Source organism: Embiotoca jacksoni, unplaced genomic scaffold (genome assembly GCF_022577435.1).
Source record: "Embiotoca jacksoni isolate LCO1_2020_lvr unplaced genomic scaffold, fEmbJac1.0.p SCAF_10, whole genome shotgun sequence".
Classification (NCBI taxonomy): Eukaryota; Metazoa; Chordata; class Actinopteri; family Embiotocidae; genus Embiotoca; species Embiotoca jacksoni.
The window spans coordinates 13,661,352-13,680,007 of NW_027185230.1; the positions used below are offsets into that span (position 1 = coordinate 13,661,352).

General features: G+C 43.5%; 1 protein-coding gene across 1 annotated transcript in view; it reads left to right on the top strand.

Moving 5' to 3' along the window:
• arhgef28a (Rho guanine nucleotide exchange factor (GEF) 28a) overlaps positions 1–18,656 on the top strand; it is a 44,888-nt gene that overhangs the window by 3,916 nt on the left and 22,316 nt on the right. The window contains 12 exon segments of the mRNA XM_069168443.1: positions 5,404–5,548; positions 5,659–6,021; positions 9,390–9,579; positions 10,415–10,604; positions 11,227–11,299; positions 13,287–13,333; positions 13,485–13,554; positions 16,793–16,902; positions 17,008–17,279; positions 17,364–17,535; positions 17,738–17,849; positions 18,523–18,609. Coding sequence (XP_069024544.1) covers positions 5,404–5,548; positions 5,659–6,021; positions 9,390–9,579; positions 10,415–10,604; positions 11,227–11,299; positions 13,287–13,333; positions 13,485–13,554; positions 16,793–16,902; positions 17,008–17,279; positions 17,364–17,535; positions 17,738–17,849; positions 18,523–18,609 — 1,831 coding nt within the window.

Genomic DNA, 18,656 nt, shown 5'->3' on the forward strand with positions numbered 1-18,656 from the left:
TTTGGTTCTCTCAACTGCTTTCATTTCTTCCATCTGTCTTCCTTTTCCTTGTCCGTCATCTCTCTCTCTTTCTCTCTCTCTCTCTCTCCATCTTTCTGGCTCTCTCTTGCCCCTATTCTCCCATGTGTGTGTCGAAGCCTGGGTGGGCCAGGCACCGAAGCGTTGCCAGATTTCTAGTAAGCAGAGTGTCTGCTTGTTTTGCTGTGTCACCAGTTTCAGAGGGGGGGGGGGGAGAGAGGATGGGAGGAAGGGGGGCTCGCTCCCAAACACCCCCCCCCCTCCCCGCTTTTCTTTTCTTTTCCTCGACTCGCTCGTATAGAGGCCGATGGATGGAGGACCGCTCTGAAAACCCAGACATGTGAATCATTACGAGCTCTACCACTCACACATACACCTCTCCATTGAGAGGAAGCGGCGACTCCACCCTCTAAGGTCACAGCTCAACAGCAGCAACTCTCGCTGCTGAATGAGATCCAGATTTCAATGCCGGGCTTTGTGCGGACAAGCTGTGGCACACTGCTGTGATTATAAAGGCTGCTATTGTAACACGGCTGGTAAACTTTTATGGTGCACCCTCCGCGCATGCAACATGGCGCGTCAGGCCCACAGCAGATACTGTTTGGCAAGATCAATGGATAAATGGCTGCATTGAAAGTGTTGGCGGTCCTGTGTTTAAGGAGGTTGTTTTAAGCAGTAGTGCCAGACTTCGTGTCGGAGGGATGTTGTTCGTCCAGGTGTGTGTGAGTGAGAAAAACAAATGCCTCAAACTATCAAGTGGGATGCCATGAAATGTCCCTATAGAATTTCATGGTTCCCAGAGGATGAATCAAAATTTCCCTCTAGTGCCAGTAGGTTGAAATTTGTTTTGTTTTTTTAGATTGAAAAATTCTGCTGTTGCAACTATTGAACAGATTACTCAAAATTTGGTTCAAACATTTGGGTTTCTCAAAGGATGAATTGTAATCTAACATTTGGTGAGCTATTAAACTTTCAGACAAAAGTTTTAGCTCATTCAATACTGTAAACCCAAATGGTGAGCACAATAAACATTTATACTTGCTCCACATCAGAATTAGGAAGGCCATCATGAGCATGTTAACACCGTAGACTGTATATAAAAGTGGATGTAGCCTCTGGGTCGGAAAAGTGAAGCCAACGTAGAAGTGCCTTAAAGTGCAATACCGCTGTGGGCCGCTAGGGCCTGGCTCACAAAACAAACCTTTGGCTCTAATAACTTCTATTTAAAAAGCATCAACTTCTCTCACAAAATACAAAGTCAGTTAATTATATTTACAAATAATACAATAAATGATGGTGTCATTTGCTAAGTGTACTCTTTCTGATCTGTGGTTTGGTCGCCGTTCTAAACATAATTCCATCATTAATTAAATGTTAGGCTTCAAAGAGAGGTATGTTTTCAGGCTTGTCTGGTTTAATGAACATACCTACAGTGCAGCCAGGTTTTCCGTATAAGTGGGCGGGACTAGTGTCCTTGGGTTCCCAGTGAGATCCACCCATTGCTCCTCCCATGTTCGTCCAAATATGGTCATCTTTTGGCTAATAAAAAAAAAAAAAAGAACAAAAATGCCAGACTTCTCGGTGGGTGGCCACTTTGTTAGCCAGGCTGATGTTGGCATTCAGTGTGAAAAGGTTGTATCCAAGTACAGTCTCCTACGCACAGCTCCAGATAGATGAGGTTGTGTCCTTTTGCTGTGCTGTTTGTTGAGTTGCTAATACGGTTTGATAGTGTTGGCTGTCTCCGTTCTCTTTCAGCGGGCGGATATCTCTTGTGCTGTGGTTATGACTTTTTATTCCCTCTAAGTGCTGCGGTGGTGATTGTGTTTATCAGTGTAGCGTCAGTCATAAAAGAGGAAAAACATCTTTTGCTCGGGCAAATAGACGTGTCCTCTCATCAGCGCAGATTTCTCAAACGTCGCAGGCTTCAAATAACAACACGAGTCTCGATTTAAAAAGAAAAAAAGGTCAGAACACGTACTTGTTGATATTATTATGTAACATTTAGGCAGCACACGGTACTTGTGGCACCGCACCAGTTTTACTCAGCCATATCTGACATGTGGACGAGTTATTAGTATCCCATTTGCACAGCAGATTGAATCGGAGGTATGCGTCTCAGCTGAGTCTGAGAAAAGGACTGCAGCACAGAGCTCGCTGTCAGCCTCGAAAAACTCCAGTTAAATCTCAGTTTGTTTTAGTTCAGAGCTGAACAGCATAATCACTGTGACATATCTGAAAATGTTTTCGCTTTGAAACTCTCTTTCGAGTTTGACAAATGCTTTGCTTGATGTGTTTGTGGAATTATTGGAGCATGTGGAAGTTAGCAGGCCGGTCCAAGCATGCAGCTTTTATCAGTCCTCTGTTGTATTTTTTTTTAATTTTTTTTTTTTTTGATCAAAGCAAAACCATTAAGTTACGATGATCTATAGTGACTGGAGCTGAATTCTTTTTTTCTTTTTTGGGAATTTCATATGAGGATTATGGAAAACTTCGTTGTGTTGCTTAATGAGACCAAATGACATTTGGATCTTCACTGAAATACTATCCTGCGAAAAGCTTGACGTCAGCAGGCTGTCTCCTCATTAAAGAGAACTGGCTGTTATTGGAGCTGTTTTTGTTGTCGCGGTGGCTCTGATCTCCCCTGACGTCACCTGCGCGTCGCACTCAGGAGATCGCGGCAAAGAGGTGGAGAGCCGACGACCGCCGGTTTCCTGGAGACAGGGGCCAGCGGATCTGATGTTGTTTTCCTCACTGAACGGACAACAATACGTGGAGGTTATAAAATCGGGTCAACGGTGTGTCCCTGGACATCGTGTTATAAAACAAACAATTATTTAACAGAATACCCACCAGTTATGCCACATTTTTAGATTCGTATCATGTTCGGACTGCATATGTAAAAAACAAAAAAAACAAAAACCTCCTCATGCTTATATTCCATAATTACACTCTGCCTAACCCCAAAACGGCCCATATGGGAGGCCTGAGGTAAAACTACAAGGTGTTTAATATTTCATTGTTACAGGATCAGGCTGTGTCATGATAACACTGCAGAGTAAAGGCCACAGATCACATCAGTCTGTCGTCGTATCGCCGCTCTGCCTTCCTCCTTCCTCCTTCTTCTTCCCCAAAGGCTCACAGGGGTGCAGTTTGGATCCAGCAAATTCTGTCTGATCCAATTGTGCCTGTGTAAAGCAACAATATCTGAGGCTGCTGCAGACTGTTGGGGGAACAAAAAAAACATGTCAAAACTATGGCCTCTGTGGAGAAGTGAAAACAAAGTCAAAAATATATAAGAAAGAAGCGTTAACATGCACTATGCTCCTGTGGTTTTTTTTTTTAAACGAATACCTGCAAGACAGTTAAAAACAATATGGATAAAACTCTTTGATCTTTATATAATTAATCAGTATATGACCCGTCTAATAATGATACTTGGGAAGAAAATGAAACGAGTCTGCATCCAAATGAATGCAAATACACAGCAGAAGAAATCCCACCAATGCCAAACGGTATTAAGTTATCATATATTGAACACGTTTAAAAAATATCCCATCCCCATTAAATACATATCAAATTCTACATTTACTTTCCTGAATCGTTATTAACGCCATGTGCCCATCTGGCCTTGTAAGGACTCGGGGAAACCTGCGCAAACCTCAGGCCGACGTCTTATCTTTTCTTTCTTACGTGGAAAAACAATTAGCGATAACGTAACTGTGCGCTAAGTGGTACTGCAGCTGACCACTTAGCGCACACAACAAGCTGTGAAACTGCAGCGTGAGTCATACCTCTTTATCAGTCCAAACCAACAGCCTTGCCAACAGGGAGGTCGTTTACATTTCAACCCTCCGAACCGCGATGGACGATGGGCTCAAGTGTCCAGAAACCTTCCAAGAGTTTAGGGGCGAAAAGAAAAAAAAAAAGGGTAAATACAAGGAGACTTTTTGTAGTTTTTTTTTTTTTTATTGACCGGTCGAAGGCTAAATAATCCATCTAAATAAGCAATCCTTTACCTGTAATTCAGGTGAATTAAGCTTCTCCTCCTAAAATGGTTTAAGACTAAGCGTGGCTCAGGGAAAGGCCATAAAAGCAGCGTCACGGCCTGAGACGGGAAAAAAAAGAAGACGCTTTTAGTGTTAAATTAAGCTGATGCCAGCACTAAAAATACATTAAAACGTGATTGATGCCCGAGCCAAAAGTATAACGATAACAAAAAAATAAAGGATGGCCCCCCCGTCCCCCATCAATCACGAGATAAAATCCGAGGCCTTTGCAAAAGAAAACAGAAGATAAGGATATTGCACAATCTTGGAACTTAAAATATGTGATCCCAGATTGGCTGCGCGTTAACCCTCTTTCAAAGGTCAATCACTGCTGAAAAATAATACAGTGCAGATTAACTAAGCGATGGGATTTTTCAGTGTTTAGCGATCTATATTGATACTGAGGACAGTGTCCGCGATTAAGAAGACCCAACAGTCGCTCTTTCAGCACATTTTCTTTTTGGTTCCTAGCTGATTTGGTGTCATCGCATCGCTGGTTAAATGCTGCAGAAGAGCCACTCTGTGAGAGTGATGGAGAGAAACTCTTGTTGTTTTGTTGTCTGTGGTTGTGTCTGTGTGTACACACACACACACACACACACACACACACACACACACACACACACATTGTTAGCTTTTATGCACTTAAATCTCTTTTGGGGTGATGGAGAAGAAAAAAACAAAAAACAGAGTGTAGTTGAGGTGAATGATGCAAAATAAATAATGGATCTCATTGTGACGGTGGATTGCAAAATCGCTCCTCAGTAGGGTGCAGTTCGCTCCCACTGTGCGAGAATAACTGGTGTCCTTCTTCCTGCTTTTTTTTTTTTTTCTTTTTTTTTTTTGGCGTGCTGCCCCATTTCTCCTTCTGCTATTCAGCGCAGCGAGTGCAGTGAACTTTGTGCAATTGACCTGAAGTTGTCTGCAGTGATCAAGAAAATTACCCATTTTCCCTCCACTGAAAGGGTGTTTTATATTTCAGGGCTCTTACAGTGGAAGTAATTCTGCCTGGTATCACGCCAAAGCTTTCGACGCACCCGTCCAGTCCACTAGATCATACCGCGTCATCGTCACGTTTTTCTTCGCCAAAGGCGTGAAAAGTACACATTTATAATGCAGACGTTCAAAGGTGGAGGTCATGTGACAAAGTACAAGGAGTGATAAAAGAGGATTAGAGCATCCGGTGGACTGATGGGTGTATTACCCGCTTCGACCTCCTAATACAGGGAGTTACACCGAGAGTGAGAAATAAAAAATAAAAATAAAAAAGGCCTCAATTCTGTTATCAATCACATATTATGGGTGTGTTGTAAAAGAGGTTTTATTTTTCTCATCTCAGGGACAAGTGGAGGCCCACGTGAGCTTACAAGCCAGAGCTCCCGAAGATGCGGAGTTTTACGTCATCGTACAAGGGTCAAGACTTGCACATGTGACCGCAGCCAAACGAGGCGAAGACGGGCTGACGCTCGGCTTCACAGTTCCAGGTGGGTCCTTCAGTCGACTTAGCAGCACCTCTCAGACTCAGAGTCTTTTCCTGTCATTGTCTCTCAAACATTTTAATGATGTTTTTTTTTCTTTCTTCTGTCTCCCACAGGCCATGACGTTGTGGAAGTTGTCTCTGTCACACCCTACTTTTACAAAGAGGACCAAGTCGTGCCGTGCGAGGGTGTAGCATCTCTTGAGTACCGCGGGGACGTTGCCCAGGAAGCCGCAGAGTATCTGAGTGCAAACAGGGACCAGCTCGGCCCGCGGAGCTACCAAGAAGTCCTGAAGAGGTTTCCTACGTGGGCGGCTGATGAGGAGCTCCGTGCGGACTGCGGCGAGCAGGAGGCGGGGCTCCGACAGAGCTCGGGCCATGAAGCCGGTCTGAGGCCGCTGGATGAGAAGATCACACAGGCTCTGGCTAACATAGATCACCCTCAGCAGTGGAAAAACACCGACAGCGAGCCGAGAGAAGGTAATGAAACAGGAAATGGGTGTGTAAATCACGAGCTGGGGTATTTTTTTTTTTTTTTAACAGAGTAAGTTTGTGGACCCTTCAGTCGCTGCCTGCCTGTCATTGATGCTTCGTGACACCTCTAAAGCACAACGGAGCTCATTCAGGAGGTCGACGTCTGTGGGGATTAAAGTCAGTCTCTCAGAAGAGTCGAGCATGTTTAGCCTCAAAATCCAGGAAGCCCTCAACTGGTCTCAACTCTCATGACCCAGTTTATGCTCTCCTACATCCTGGATCATCCGCAGAGGTCAAATGTCAGGGAATCCCCTCTGCTCAGCAGATGTGAGTTTTTGCATTTAGATGCAAAACTCTGCGACTCCTCGAGTTCCCAAGGATGTCACAAATGTTACGAGGATGCTTTTTAAAGAGGCATCTCAAAAGGTTTGTTCACCCAAATACAAAAAAAAAGAAAAAAAAAAAAGAAAAAGCAGATGATTTTCTAACTTGACTTTAATCATACTTTTGGTTTTATTTTCCCATGTTTTTAGATATTTGTTTTCATGTCGACTATTTCTTTAGTAGAAAGTGTCTGCATCAACCAACGATGCACAAGTACTTGAGACAAAAGACCAAGGTGAAAAAAAAAGGAGTAAAATCATACTTTTTTTCATTAATAATAAATATATACTACGCTACCTTCATTGATGTTACTCAAACTAATTATGCATTTCTTCACCAGTGCTATTTAAAGTCTGTAACGTGTCATTTTCACCATCAAATTATCAAACAGAGTCCATCTCCGCACGTTATGCTACTTAGCTTCAAAGCTAAGCTACTTGTATCGATAGATAGAAGCTGATGTTGCTCAGCTGTTTGATGATAATTTGATTGGAATAGCAGATTTACTTCATCAGATGCTAGTTTCAGTCGGTGATGTAAATCTTTCGGAGGTGAAAATATGCCTTTAGATATCAGATGCATCTGCACGAGTGAGGCGTAATGCCGTGTTCGGATGTGGCCCACAGTAAAAACTCTATACGGTAAATACCCTGACAAAAAGCATGCCTATTATTTTTCAACAAGAAATCTCAGACATGTAAAAAGCCTGAGCAGACTAAAACTATCTTACTAGCTTGAATATCAGGACAGTTAAAAGTGAGAAAAATAAATAAGATTATTTGGCATTTTGATTGACTTTTAACAAAAAAGCAGCAGTCCCTCAGGTTAATGCCGTTGCTATGGTGCTGTGGTGTTCAGTAATTTCAAACCCGATTCGATCTGACTGTGCAGCACAGCTCTCTCATCACATGACACACAGGACCAGCCAGCCGGGCAGAGGCCCGTGTGCTCCAAAAGACGGAGCAATTACTGCCATTATTCCTCTTCGGTCAGATTAGAGTTGTCTTTGCAGACCTCTGTGTCCGCCGACTCCCCTCCCACAGTCCTCCTCTGCACCACACTGCTTCACTCCACAGCTGTGTTTGAGTTGTTTCTGGCTTCTCGCCTCAGATTTAGTTATTTATGACGTTTCATTATTTTAAAGCCGTAAACTCTCCCTGTTGTTATTATTATTATTATTAAGAAAGTGGGTGAAAAGAAAACACTCAACAGTGTGACAAGGTACAAATTTAAGAGCTATCTTAATATGGGAAAGTACAGTGAGCTGATGGAGTCGGTGCAGATGCTTCACGTTCTCCTTACAATCCCAGACTGTTTGTATATTCAGCATGGGCAGAGAAAAAGGAAATGACACTGCAGACAGACCGGAGCCAACAAATTCGCATGTCCTGCCGAAGTCCGCGAACAGTCTCGGTGTGCGTCCTCTCATTTAGACGGCGGCGTATGTATCGTCGTGGGTTTGCTTAGGGGAAAAAAAAAAAAAAAAAAGGCAAATGTCCATGCAAAAAAAAAAAAAAATCACGTGGCAAGGTGCAAATGCAAAGTAGCTGCAGGGCCCGAGGCCCTATGTGCAATAACAACAATTTTGACAATGACATTCTTGTTTGGGGAACTTTGCACGAAGAGTATGTTCGGCATTCTGCTCCCCTCCGTTTGCTGAAAGTGGGTCACAATTAATGGCGCCATTGTGGAGGTGGCGGGGTGCGCGAGGTCACGTCGGGGCACAATTCAGAGGGGAAAAGTACGCGTCGGATTCTTCTGCGCATTATTTCTGGACGGGAACGATAGCACTTGGGCAGAACACCCAAGGATAAAGTACCTCTGGTCCTTTGTAAAACAGACTTTGTCCCGCTGTTTTCCAACGCAACGACGACGTAAATGGAAGAATATTGAGCCGCGGAAAAGTGTTGCAGCTGCTTTCCAGTCGACGGAGCGTATGCTGAAGCATCATTCAGAGTCACAGAGGAGAAGGATGGTTGATAGGCCTCCTTATACTTTACTGTTTACACTCCTTTATACTCCAGTGAACACGAGGGAAGGAGGCAGCAACCGTTTCCCAGCAGGTGTTGGTTAAGTGAAACATCCAGTTGTTTGAGGTTGTAATATCGTTGATATACTGCGAACCGTGCATAACTCGGGAGTCCTTCATTCCTCCATGTGCACCGTGTGCTGCTGCTGCTGCTGCACATTCCATACATACAGCAGATGAATGTGTTCACCTGCACAGAGCTAGAGGTAGCATGTGGAGAACATCACCTCACGAGCTACTTGAAGGTTGAAAGTTTACACAAGTGAAGAGTAGCAGGACCAAATCTGGATTTTCGAGGCTGATACTGATCTTGGTATTTGGGTGTTTTCATATGACGATAAAGTGAAAGTAACTTTCTTGTATAAACAACAATCTTGGAAGACACAAACTAAGAAAGCTATTTTACACTTGAAAAGTTATTTTGCTCGTGATGTTTGGACAAACTATATCGGTCAATCAATCAGACTTTATCTTCAGCGAACTTTTCATAGAAATACAATGCAACACGAACTGATTTACAATAAAAAAAACAAAACTGAACTGTACCTCCCCCTCCCCATTTACACTAAAACAGGAAACTACTATTTTAAAAAAAATATGTTATAGATAAGACTCAATAAAACGGGAGCAGAGAAACTCAGGAAATGCCATAAATCACACACATTAGTAATGAGGAAACATCAGAGGAAAATAAGAGTAAAAGGATATACTAAGAAGTAAAAGCAACTAAAATGTATAAATAGACAATTAATTAAATAAATAAAATACATATTGGTGACTCTTTTTCTTCTACATCAAACTCAGTTCGGTATTTCTGAACTGAAATGGCTCGTTAATAACACGTCTAAAAAGGTATTAAAATGTATTAATGTCAAATTTTGTTCAGGTAAACCGGCAGTTTTCAGTTTGTCTCTCCCGGCACGTGATTCCCTCCCTCATCCTTTTGTCTCTTTCTCTCCAGCTGACGAGCATCAGCCCAGAGAAACCCTCCTCCACCTCGCGGTGCGCTTGGGTTTGGTCCACCTCGCCCGCTTCTTGATCCACCAGCCGAGAGGTCAAAGGGCGTTGACCTCACCCAATCAGGAGGGAGACACGCCGCTCCAGCTGGCTCAGAAAGACGGACAGCATGCCATGTTCAGGGCGCTGGCAGCGTAAGTCTTATGATTTTATCGGAAGCGCCGTAATCGCTTACATGCGAGAGTATTACCGCAAAAGCGACATTCATATCACAATATGTTATTCTGTGGTTACTTGCACAAACACTTTTAATTGCTTCCAGCAGCCATTTTAAAGGAAAATTCTCAAACCTTTTAGGGAGTTTAAAGGCTTTCTGGAAGTTGATGCACTTAATTCCTCATTTGATGCTGGAATCAACACGCTGTTGACACATGAAGTAAAATCTTGTTTGTCATGGCTTCAATATTATTATTATTATTATTAGTGCAGGGATTTCTCCATTATGTCTCCACATAGAAAATATAACAGCCGAAAGTTCAGCGAGCACATGCTCATTCAAACATGTCTGTGTTATGACTTGATAAGAACCATTTCTCCTATGTAAATATTCCATTGGTAAATAACGGTATTGTATTATAATATTTTTCCATACTACTGAAATCTACTCATAGCATACTGTTTGTAGACCACACTCTAAATTTCTTCACATTACAAAGTATTATAGCTACCATTTGAAGATAACATGAGCTGCATGTAAATCGTTAATAAAGGAGGAAATAGACACAAACTACTGATGCATTAAATGTGAAGAATCTGCGTAATGCACGATCCGCCTGCAGTCGTAAAGTTGTACCAGTAAAGCTCGGGAACCTGTTGGTGGAGACGACACACACCAGTGAAGTAACAGCTGGAGCACATGAAGACAAAAAAAATACAGAGCGATTAAATGGGGAGGCTCCATCTTGTTCTCATTAAATTCCCTTCCGTCAACAGCGTCAGCGTCACACAGTGTCTCTTCCTCCCCATCAGTCCTCCAGGTCCCGCGCTCGGCCCGGTTCCCGGCGTGCGGCGCCTCTGGTCCGACAGCTCCCGCATGCTGACGTTCTGTCCCGGGACGGATTCTGTGACCTTCACGGTGCGGCAGGTTTCCGGTTGCTTCCCCCAGGACGGCGTCGCGGCCCTTCGAGAAAGACTAGGAGACCACAGCGTCCTCGAACAGGTGGGCTCAAACCACTGGGGAACAAAAAAAATCTTTTAATACGGTCATATCTGTTGCAAAAAAAATACCTAAAGAATATTCCCGTAGGTCTTTTGCATATCATGTAATGCGTCATTGCTGTTGAGATATTTGCATAGGTTATGTTTGGGCTTTAGCGTGCGATCAGATATTTAGCTGAGCAAGTAACAGTTAAACACACCTTTGCAAATAATGCAGCAAGTAAACGGACAGGTCAAGTTGTCGTGATATTAGCATGTGCACAATGCATGATGTTATTTCAATGTTTCAACAACCATGCAATTCAAAGTAGTCTGCATAAAAATATTAGAAGCGTTAAAACATCGAGCGAAAGAAACACACCATAAAAGACATTTACATTTTTTTTTTAAACAGCGATTTAAACATGACGATAAAAGAAACAAAAACAAGCTCAAATGGTCTAAAAGTTCAATTGCAGTAAGATGTGTATATCTATAATACAGAAATAAGTAGCAAGAAATTCATCAAGATCCTCAAATGTGGTTCAATGAAAAGCAAACAGAGAAGTTAGTCAGCAAATAATTGCATCGCATGTATTGTTTTGAATATGACGGTTTTAACATAATCAAACGTCCGATTTAAGATCAATGTGCTCCGGGCCGACACCGAGGTAGACGAGAGAGACAAAGAAGAAGGCCCCCCCCCGATCGACGAAGGTAAGGCGACGTTACGAAGTCTGTCTAACACGTTAGAACTGGAGATTTGAATTCGTGCTTATTTCCCTTCAGACATTTGAAAACATGCGACGTTGATTAACTGCAACGCTCCATCCAAACTGTCAGATTAGAGTCGCCGCTTTTTAAAGAGAAAGATTCCCGAAGCAGGTACTTTGATTCACACTTAATCATAAGTAAGTATTTGTACCGGTTGCGATCGAGCGTCTGTTTACCCGTGACGCCGCTGCATCAGGGACGGATGAGCTCGATCCGGACACGTGAGCTATCGACGTCTGCCCCTCAGGTGCCGCATGCTACCTCTCACACGGACGCTCCAGCTGTGTAACACGAGCTGAGAAAAACAAAAGCAAAGTCGCACGTGTGCCTAAAAACAAAACACGGAGACCTGAGTGCACACGAACTCGCAGGAAAAACATAAAAATCAACTGCTGGTTAAATGAGAATCGGTTCATATTTGTTATCATCTGTGAAGCAGTTTTTTTGTTGTTTTTTTTTTGGTGTCGCTCAGTGTTGTTTATGTTTTGACCGTTTTCTCAAACAGAACTTCTAATTCAAACGCTTCACCTGAAGTTGTGGGAAAATACTCTTTTTCAGACTTTTCTGAAACCTTAAAAGTCGACGTGATTATTGGATTCGTCAAAAATAATAATCAACGCCTTGTGCGATAACACAAATGATCATTTTATCCAGCTTTCCAGTATCGCCGTCGTACTGGTCTGTGCGCAAACAGCTCGTGCCGTATGTGTCGTGTGCGTGCGTGTGAGAGACTTTACTGTGGAGCAGTGGAAAAATGAACCTCCGCAGATTGTCTTGAGCAAACACTGCTATGGTCCGACATCCATCACGTCCAACCTAAAGAGACAAGAAAAACACTTCCAAGAGACTCCATAAAAGGCCCAACGCTCCTCTACATGACTGTTTGTTCTTCCTTTGAGACTACAGAGAAAACTGAAGGAGCAGATTGGTTGTTTTTTTTGCGTGTTTTTTTTTTCCCCCTCCCCTGGGTGACATGCTGGGGCTGGCATGCAACCACACACAGACTCGGTGGCAGCACTGAAGATCTGCAAAGATCTTTCTCTCTCGTGTCCAGACCGCGGGCAAATCGGATTTATTTCGTCCTCAAATCAGATCTTTAGGACGGACTGGATAGATCGGATTTGGTTCGACGTATCCGGACATCACCAGCCCTTTCTGCGTGGGTCGCTGTGGCAACGACGTTACGAAAAATCGACACTTCCTGATAGCGCTCTGTTAGCGGTAGCGTAGATTCTGCTCGCTCTGTCTCTCCGAAAATGACGTTGTCGCCGTTTGTTCGCGTTGCGTGTGACGCAAAAAAAAAAAAAAATCGTATCCGAGCCAGGAGAGCTGTAAAACAAGATCTGATTGGAATCGCATTTCAAAAACCGCCTGCGAATGTGGTTTGGATCCGGAATGCAAAAATCGCATTTCATGTGTTTTTGGTTTTTTTTTACATTTTTTTTTATGCTGTTCAGATAAAAAAAATAAATACACAAAAATCTGGATTTGACTAAAAATCGGATTTGGGCTGGCAATAAGTCTCTGGGTCTCCTCCTCACACACTCACGTTTTGTATCTCTCACCCAACCCGTGGCCACTCTTCTTGGTTACCATAGAGATGGCAGAAGGCAGTATCGACTCATAAAGGGAAGCAGGAAGTGTGCCTCAGTGTTGACCTTAACCCTGTCCCGACTTCAGCAGTCGTCCATTAGTCCTCTGGAGCTTCCCAGTAGGGAGCGTGTTGCTCTTTCTCTGGACCTGTTGCTTTGGACGAGCGCGGCGTCTGATTGGTTAATTTTCCATTCCTGGAGAGCAACAGTCCCATCCAGAGAACCTGATGTCCACACAACTCTCTGCTGGAGGAGGAGGAGGAGGAGGAGGAGGAGGAGGAGGAGGGTGTTACTGTGTCATGCGTCAACTTTTGGTTAAGTATTTTTCCTCCGCACAGGCGTCAGCAAGCAGCTCCATGCGGAAGAGCATCTGCTGGTGGACAACGTGAGTATTCTACAGATCTACGTGTTGTGTGCTGCAATGATTTATAGATTCGCCTCTCACGTATTTGTATTTGTGTTGTTTTCAAGGAAACAGTACTGAATCTTATTAAAAAGGGTGCTTGCTTTGTGCGTTTTCTCTGGATTGTTTCAAGGTTTTTGAAGAACAGCTCGTTCTGTCTTTGGATGATGACGAAGAAGAAGAGTACCCATCCTCATTATCTGGTAATGCTCCTGTCATGTCTTCTCTTGTCTCTTTTTCTCTTCCTTTTTCTTCTCTTCTCCTCTTTTTCTCTTCCTTTCTCTTCTCTTCTCTTCTCTTCTCTTCTCTTCTCTTCTCTTCTCTTCTCTTCTCTTCTCTTCTCTTCTCTTCTCTTCTCTTCTCCTGTCTTTTCTTTCTCTTCTTATTTCTCCTCTCCTCTCCTCTCCTCTCCCCTCCCCTCCCCTCCTCTCCCCTCCTCTCCTCTCCTCTCCCCTCCTCTCCTCTCCTCAATGAAGGATTTATTTTGCTCAGCAATCTGGCTCGGCAAACACAATAGCAACTCATCCAGACCAAAATACTTCTTTTCCATTTTAATATTATGGCAATAATATTCTGGCGGCTGGCTTCAATGATGAATGGGTAATCCATAAAAAAAAAAACACAATAACATATTTGTGGCTGCCCTGAACAGCAGGGTGTGGGAACAACACGACACATAATATAAGCTGTTTCTCATGCTGCACTGGCTCCATATGCAAAGCCATATTTTGAATCACATCGTTGGAAATCAATAGAGTTACTGCTTCACGGACACAAGACAGGGATGCACCTCTCAGTTTGCGGTACAGGGGCAGTTCTTTTTTCTTTTATTAAATGGAGGTATTAACCTTCAGGTCCTTGCCTCCACAATGACTCAGTCCGGGAGTCCAGGAATCTGCCCTGTCACGGGGACAAAGACAGGAATGGGGTCAGGCTCGTCCCACTCAAACTCTGTCTGAGATGATGCCCCCAAACTGGCCAGCCGCCCTGCCGTCCCCTCCCCCCTGCCCGATTCCTCCCCCCCCCCCCCCCCCCCCCCACCTCTGGGTCAGACAGTGGCGCTGTGTACTTGAAGCAGAAGAGATGGAATGTTAACAAGCTAAAACGTTGCGGGCTTACAAAAGTTGACATTTTAGACGAGACGCATGCATTAACCTTGAATTTCTTTTTCTTTTCTTTTTTTTTTTTTTTTTAAACACACCGGCGTGCACGCGAGACTGTATAAGCTTAGTGAGCGCAAACACTCACTGGCCAGTTAAAAAAAAAAAAAAAAAAAAACTTTGAGGAGGATGCTCGAATGTTTCAGGTGTTGCCACGGTTACGGTGAATGTTAATTTCCTGTGTGTTGTCGCGAAAGAATGAAGAGTTTGTTGTAAACTCTAGAGAGACTCCAGTGGCGGTGAATGGAGCTCGTAAACAGCTGTATCTATAAACTGAAGTGTGTGTGTGTGTGTGTGTGTGTGTGTGTGTGTGTGTGTGTGCGCGTGCACGTGTGTGAGTGTGTATGTATATCGTGAATGGGCGCGGATCTCTTCTGTATTGCTCAAATTATCAAGCTCATTGCTGGGCTGAATACTTGTGCTGTGATGACAGCGTCTCGAGGCCGCTGTGGTCAAAAGACAAAAAAAAAAACAACAAAAAAAATAATGTCATCCAGAGTTATTGTTTTTTCCAAATCTGTTGAAATGATCATAATAGTCTCTGGTTCCACTGACATAACTCACCAGTGTCAGTTATTGTTGGAGCTAGCCGGTGTGACAATTAGTCTAGCAGCTGACACTGGTGCTGCATCAATCTGTCACCACCCTTCAAGTTATCGTAAATACAGCTTTTCTACATCTGTGTGTGTAAACTTTGAGTTGACCAAATAAGATAAAAGCAGGCAGATAGAGACATGTAGAGAAGAACAAGATAAAAGAAATAAATGGGTATTCAAATTTTTTTTTATTTTTTTAAAGTCCATGCTTGGAGCTCCACCGTAACGTCTTCGCCGTGTGAGAGCGAGCAGAGAGGAAATGCCTCTGTGATGCCCAGGATTTCCCTTAACATTAGTGCAGCCGTGGCCGGTCCAGACATCAAAGTCTGGGTGGAAAGTGCACTCATCAAGGGAGGCAATTTTCCACATTGTCATAGCAGAAATAGCGTCCACCACTCCCATAGATATGCCCCCGGGACAAGCAGCAAGGTACATGCTGGATATACTGTACACTTCCCACTCGAGCAGTTTGTCTTTGTGAAAGTAGATTGCCTTTACTTTATGGTACTTCTTCATGGTGTTTACGATGTGTTGCTTTACAGATTTAAGATTTTATTCATGTCATAATATTTATAATGCATCGCTTTGGATGCACCCATCTCTACATAAAGGAGTTAAACCTCAGTCAGCTGCGACATTTAAAAATGACTGCGTTATTCCATATCGTGACATATTGTGTCGGCTTTTTAATACGAAGGAGATAAGTTTCGCAAGCCAACATGTTAATTGCAGCAACTTTTTTTTACCACGTTTATCAACTTTCTTTTATGCTAATATTCGATGATTAACACTAAACACAAGGTTTAGATAAAGCACCTGGGAATATCATTAGTTTTGTAGTTATTTGGTTAAAACCTAAAGTACTGGAATTAGTGAAATTTTGACACGATAAAGCTATTTACCTAGTTTGGCTAAAAAAAATAAATAAATAAAAAAAATACGATTCTGGGCTGAAGGTTTCTCCGTGATAATGATAAACACTAACTTTTTTTTTTTTTTTTTAAAGAGTTCAAACCTGAAAGTGTTTAAATCATGGACAATAGCCCATGAAAGCGAGAATACGACTCGACGTCAATAATCCACTCTTTCCCCGAAAACAGTCAGACAGCCTGCTGGTAACTGTGAAATGTGAGGGTTTCTACGAAAAACAAATCTTTTGAAAGGTCAAACATGAGTAGGTATGCAGTATCTCATCACATTTTCCTTTTTTTTACCACTCCAAGCTTTGACATTCGGGCTATAAAAGATGAATTACTAGAATGAAGTGGGAGAGAGCGAAGTAAATACGACTTGCCAGTCCGATATTATGACATGTTTGGTCATCCGTTTCCTTTTTTTTTTTTTTTTTTTTTGTTTTTACAGTTTTTGGCATGTCACTGTGAAACTTTCTAGATTAATTTGTTTAAATTTTTTTTTATTATAGGCTGTGTTATGAAATGTGTTGTCTGGATAAGTCGTTTGATTGTTTTACGCTCCTCTGAAAGCCGCTCTCTTTGTTCGCCCGGACGTTTAAGTATCTGGTTGATGCTGGGGATGAATTATGGTAATCACTAGTGGCTTCTCGCTGTGCTCCGTGACAGTAAATCATTTCGTGGTAAGGCGGGGGTGGTGGTAGAAGTAGTCTGTTTGACTTATTATAAACTATAGTGAAGCCATCCTGAGATCGCGGTGTGTGTTTATCACAGTGAATGGGCATCCCATGCCGTCCAGCGGAGTCCAGAGCCCGTCCACGCAGCAAGCTACGGATCCTGTGATGATCAACGGCGGCGATCGGACGGTCACGCAGCCAACGCAGGTCAGCCATCGTTTTATTTAAACCGAGACTAATCCGTTTTTCTTTTTCTTTTTTTGACTTTTTAAATGTTCGACTTCTTTTTCCGTTTTGTAATTTTCACCTCAGGCGGACGATCTCGACTTCAAGTACAGAGTCAGTGGAGCGGCGCGGGGCAGCACGGGGACGGACGGCGGTTTATGGGACATAGTGGACACGGAGGATCTTCTGCTAGCCACCGACACTCCTCCACCGTACTCGGAAGGCTTCTACCCTCCCTCCGTGCCCTGCTCTCCCCAACTCTCCCCCGTTGACCGGGCCCTCACCAGGCTGAACGGCCCTGCCTCCTCCGAGCGGACCAATCGGAGAGACAGTCCGCCGATGGACACCTGCGACCTCAGGTACTAAATATCTTCAGCGAGGTTTCTCCTGCGAGTTCTCGGCCCCCATTGTGTGTCTAACTAACTCGTTATTTATTCCTCCAGTCCCAGTCTGGTGGCTCTGGAAGTGGACAGTGAAGACGAGAGCGCTGAATCAAAGCCTCCACTTTCCCCGCCCTCCTCGGATGTGGAGAAAAGTGAAGACAAGAGGGAAACCTTTCCGGATCTCACCTGCACTCGCAGCCAGTCGGCCTCAGCCTGTGAACCCGCCTCAAAAGTACAATACCACCTCAGTTGTCACGTACCCTCATTAGCTCTCTATTGTCTCCAGACTGTTTCTCTCCGCTCTGTTGCATATTATATATGTACGGATTCCCTCAGAGAACCAAGATTACAATGTAACCACATGACACGTCCACTTTTCCTTCGAATTATTTTACGAAGTCTTTTACTTTAAATTCTGTTTTGTCCTTGTGTAGGAATCGGGCGACCAGGGGATTCGACTGCGCTCCTATTCCTACTCGTCCTCCAAAATCAGTTTGCGTTCTGCTCGTTTCACCCCGGACAACCACTCTTCAGACGTCAACCCTGGTCAGTAGCGCTCAAGACTGTTAACTACCTCGCATCGTTAGAAATCCACGCGACTAACAGCGTTTCCAACTAACTTTACCAGTGTTGTCTGTCACTAATGGCGTAACCTCACGTAACCGGTTGGAGCGTATTTTATGGTCTTTAATTCATAAACTAGCTTTCAAATGTCAGTAGCCTTTCTACTAATATAAAGTACAGTCAACTCCAAGTAAATGTTGCATTAGTGGTTTGACTTTCAGGGAAAATAGGTCCCTCAGTCCATCACATCAACTGTTTCAGAAAACCACAGCTTACCAGTTTTAAATAGTTATTTTTGTGTGGATTAAACAAAATTAGATGGATTTTTGTTCATTTTGAATAGAGCCATTCTTGCCGTTTCCTGTATATGCTAAAACTACGCTTACTGGCTGCTTGCTCCAGCTTCATACTAAAGGGACAGACATGAGCTCAGTTAACAGCCAAGAAAGCAAATAAGTATAGTTTCCAAAATGTGAATTATTCCTTTAGCAGTTGTCTTCAAATAGGGAGGGTTTCTAGTTTTATTTTTATTCAAGTTTGTATTCCCAATAACAGCCGTTTAGCAGCTCTCGGCTCAGAGTTGACTGTACTTGGTGATAGTTTGCAGCCTCTGTAGCCGATGTGTGAGCAGCCCTGTGTCCACTGTGCCCCGTAGATGCCGCTCTCCACAGTGTCAGCCACAGCCGATCTCTCCTTCAGGCCCTCTCTCTGTCTAAATCTCTGTCTCTGCTCCACCCTGGTAGTAAGTACTGGATACCTGCCGCCGTCACACTGCGCTCTCAGGCCCAG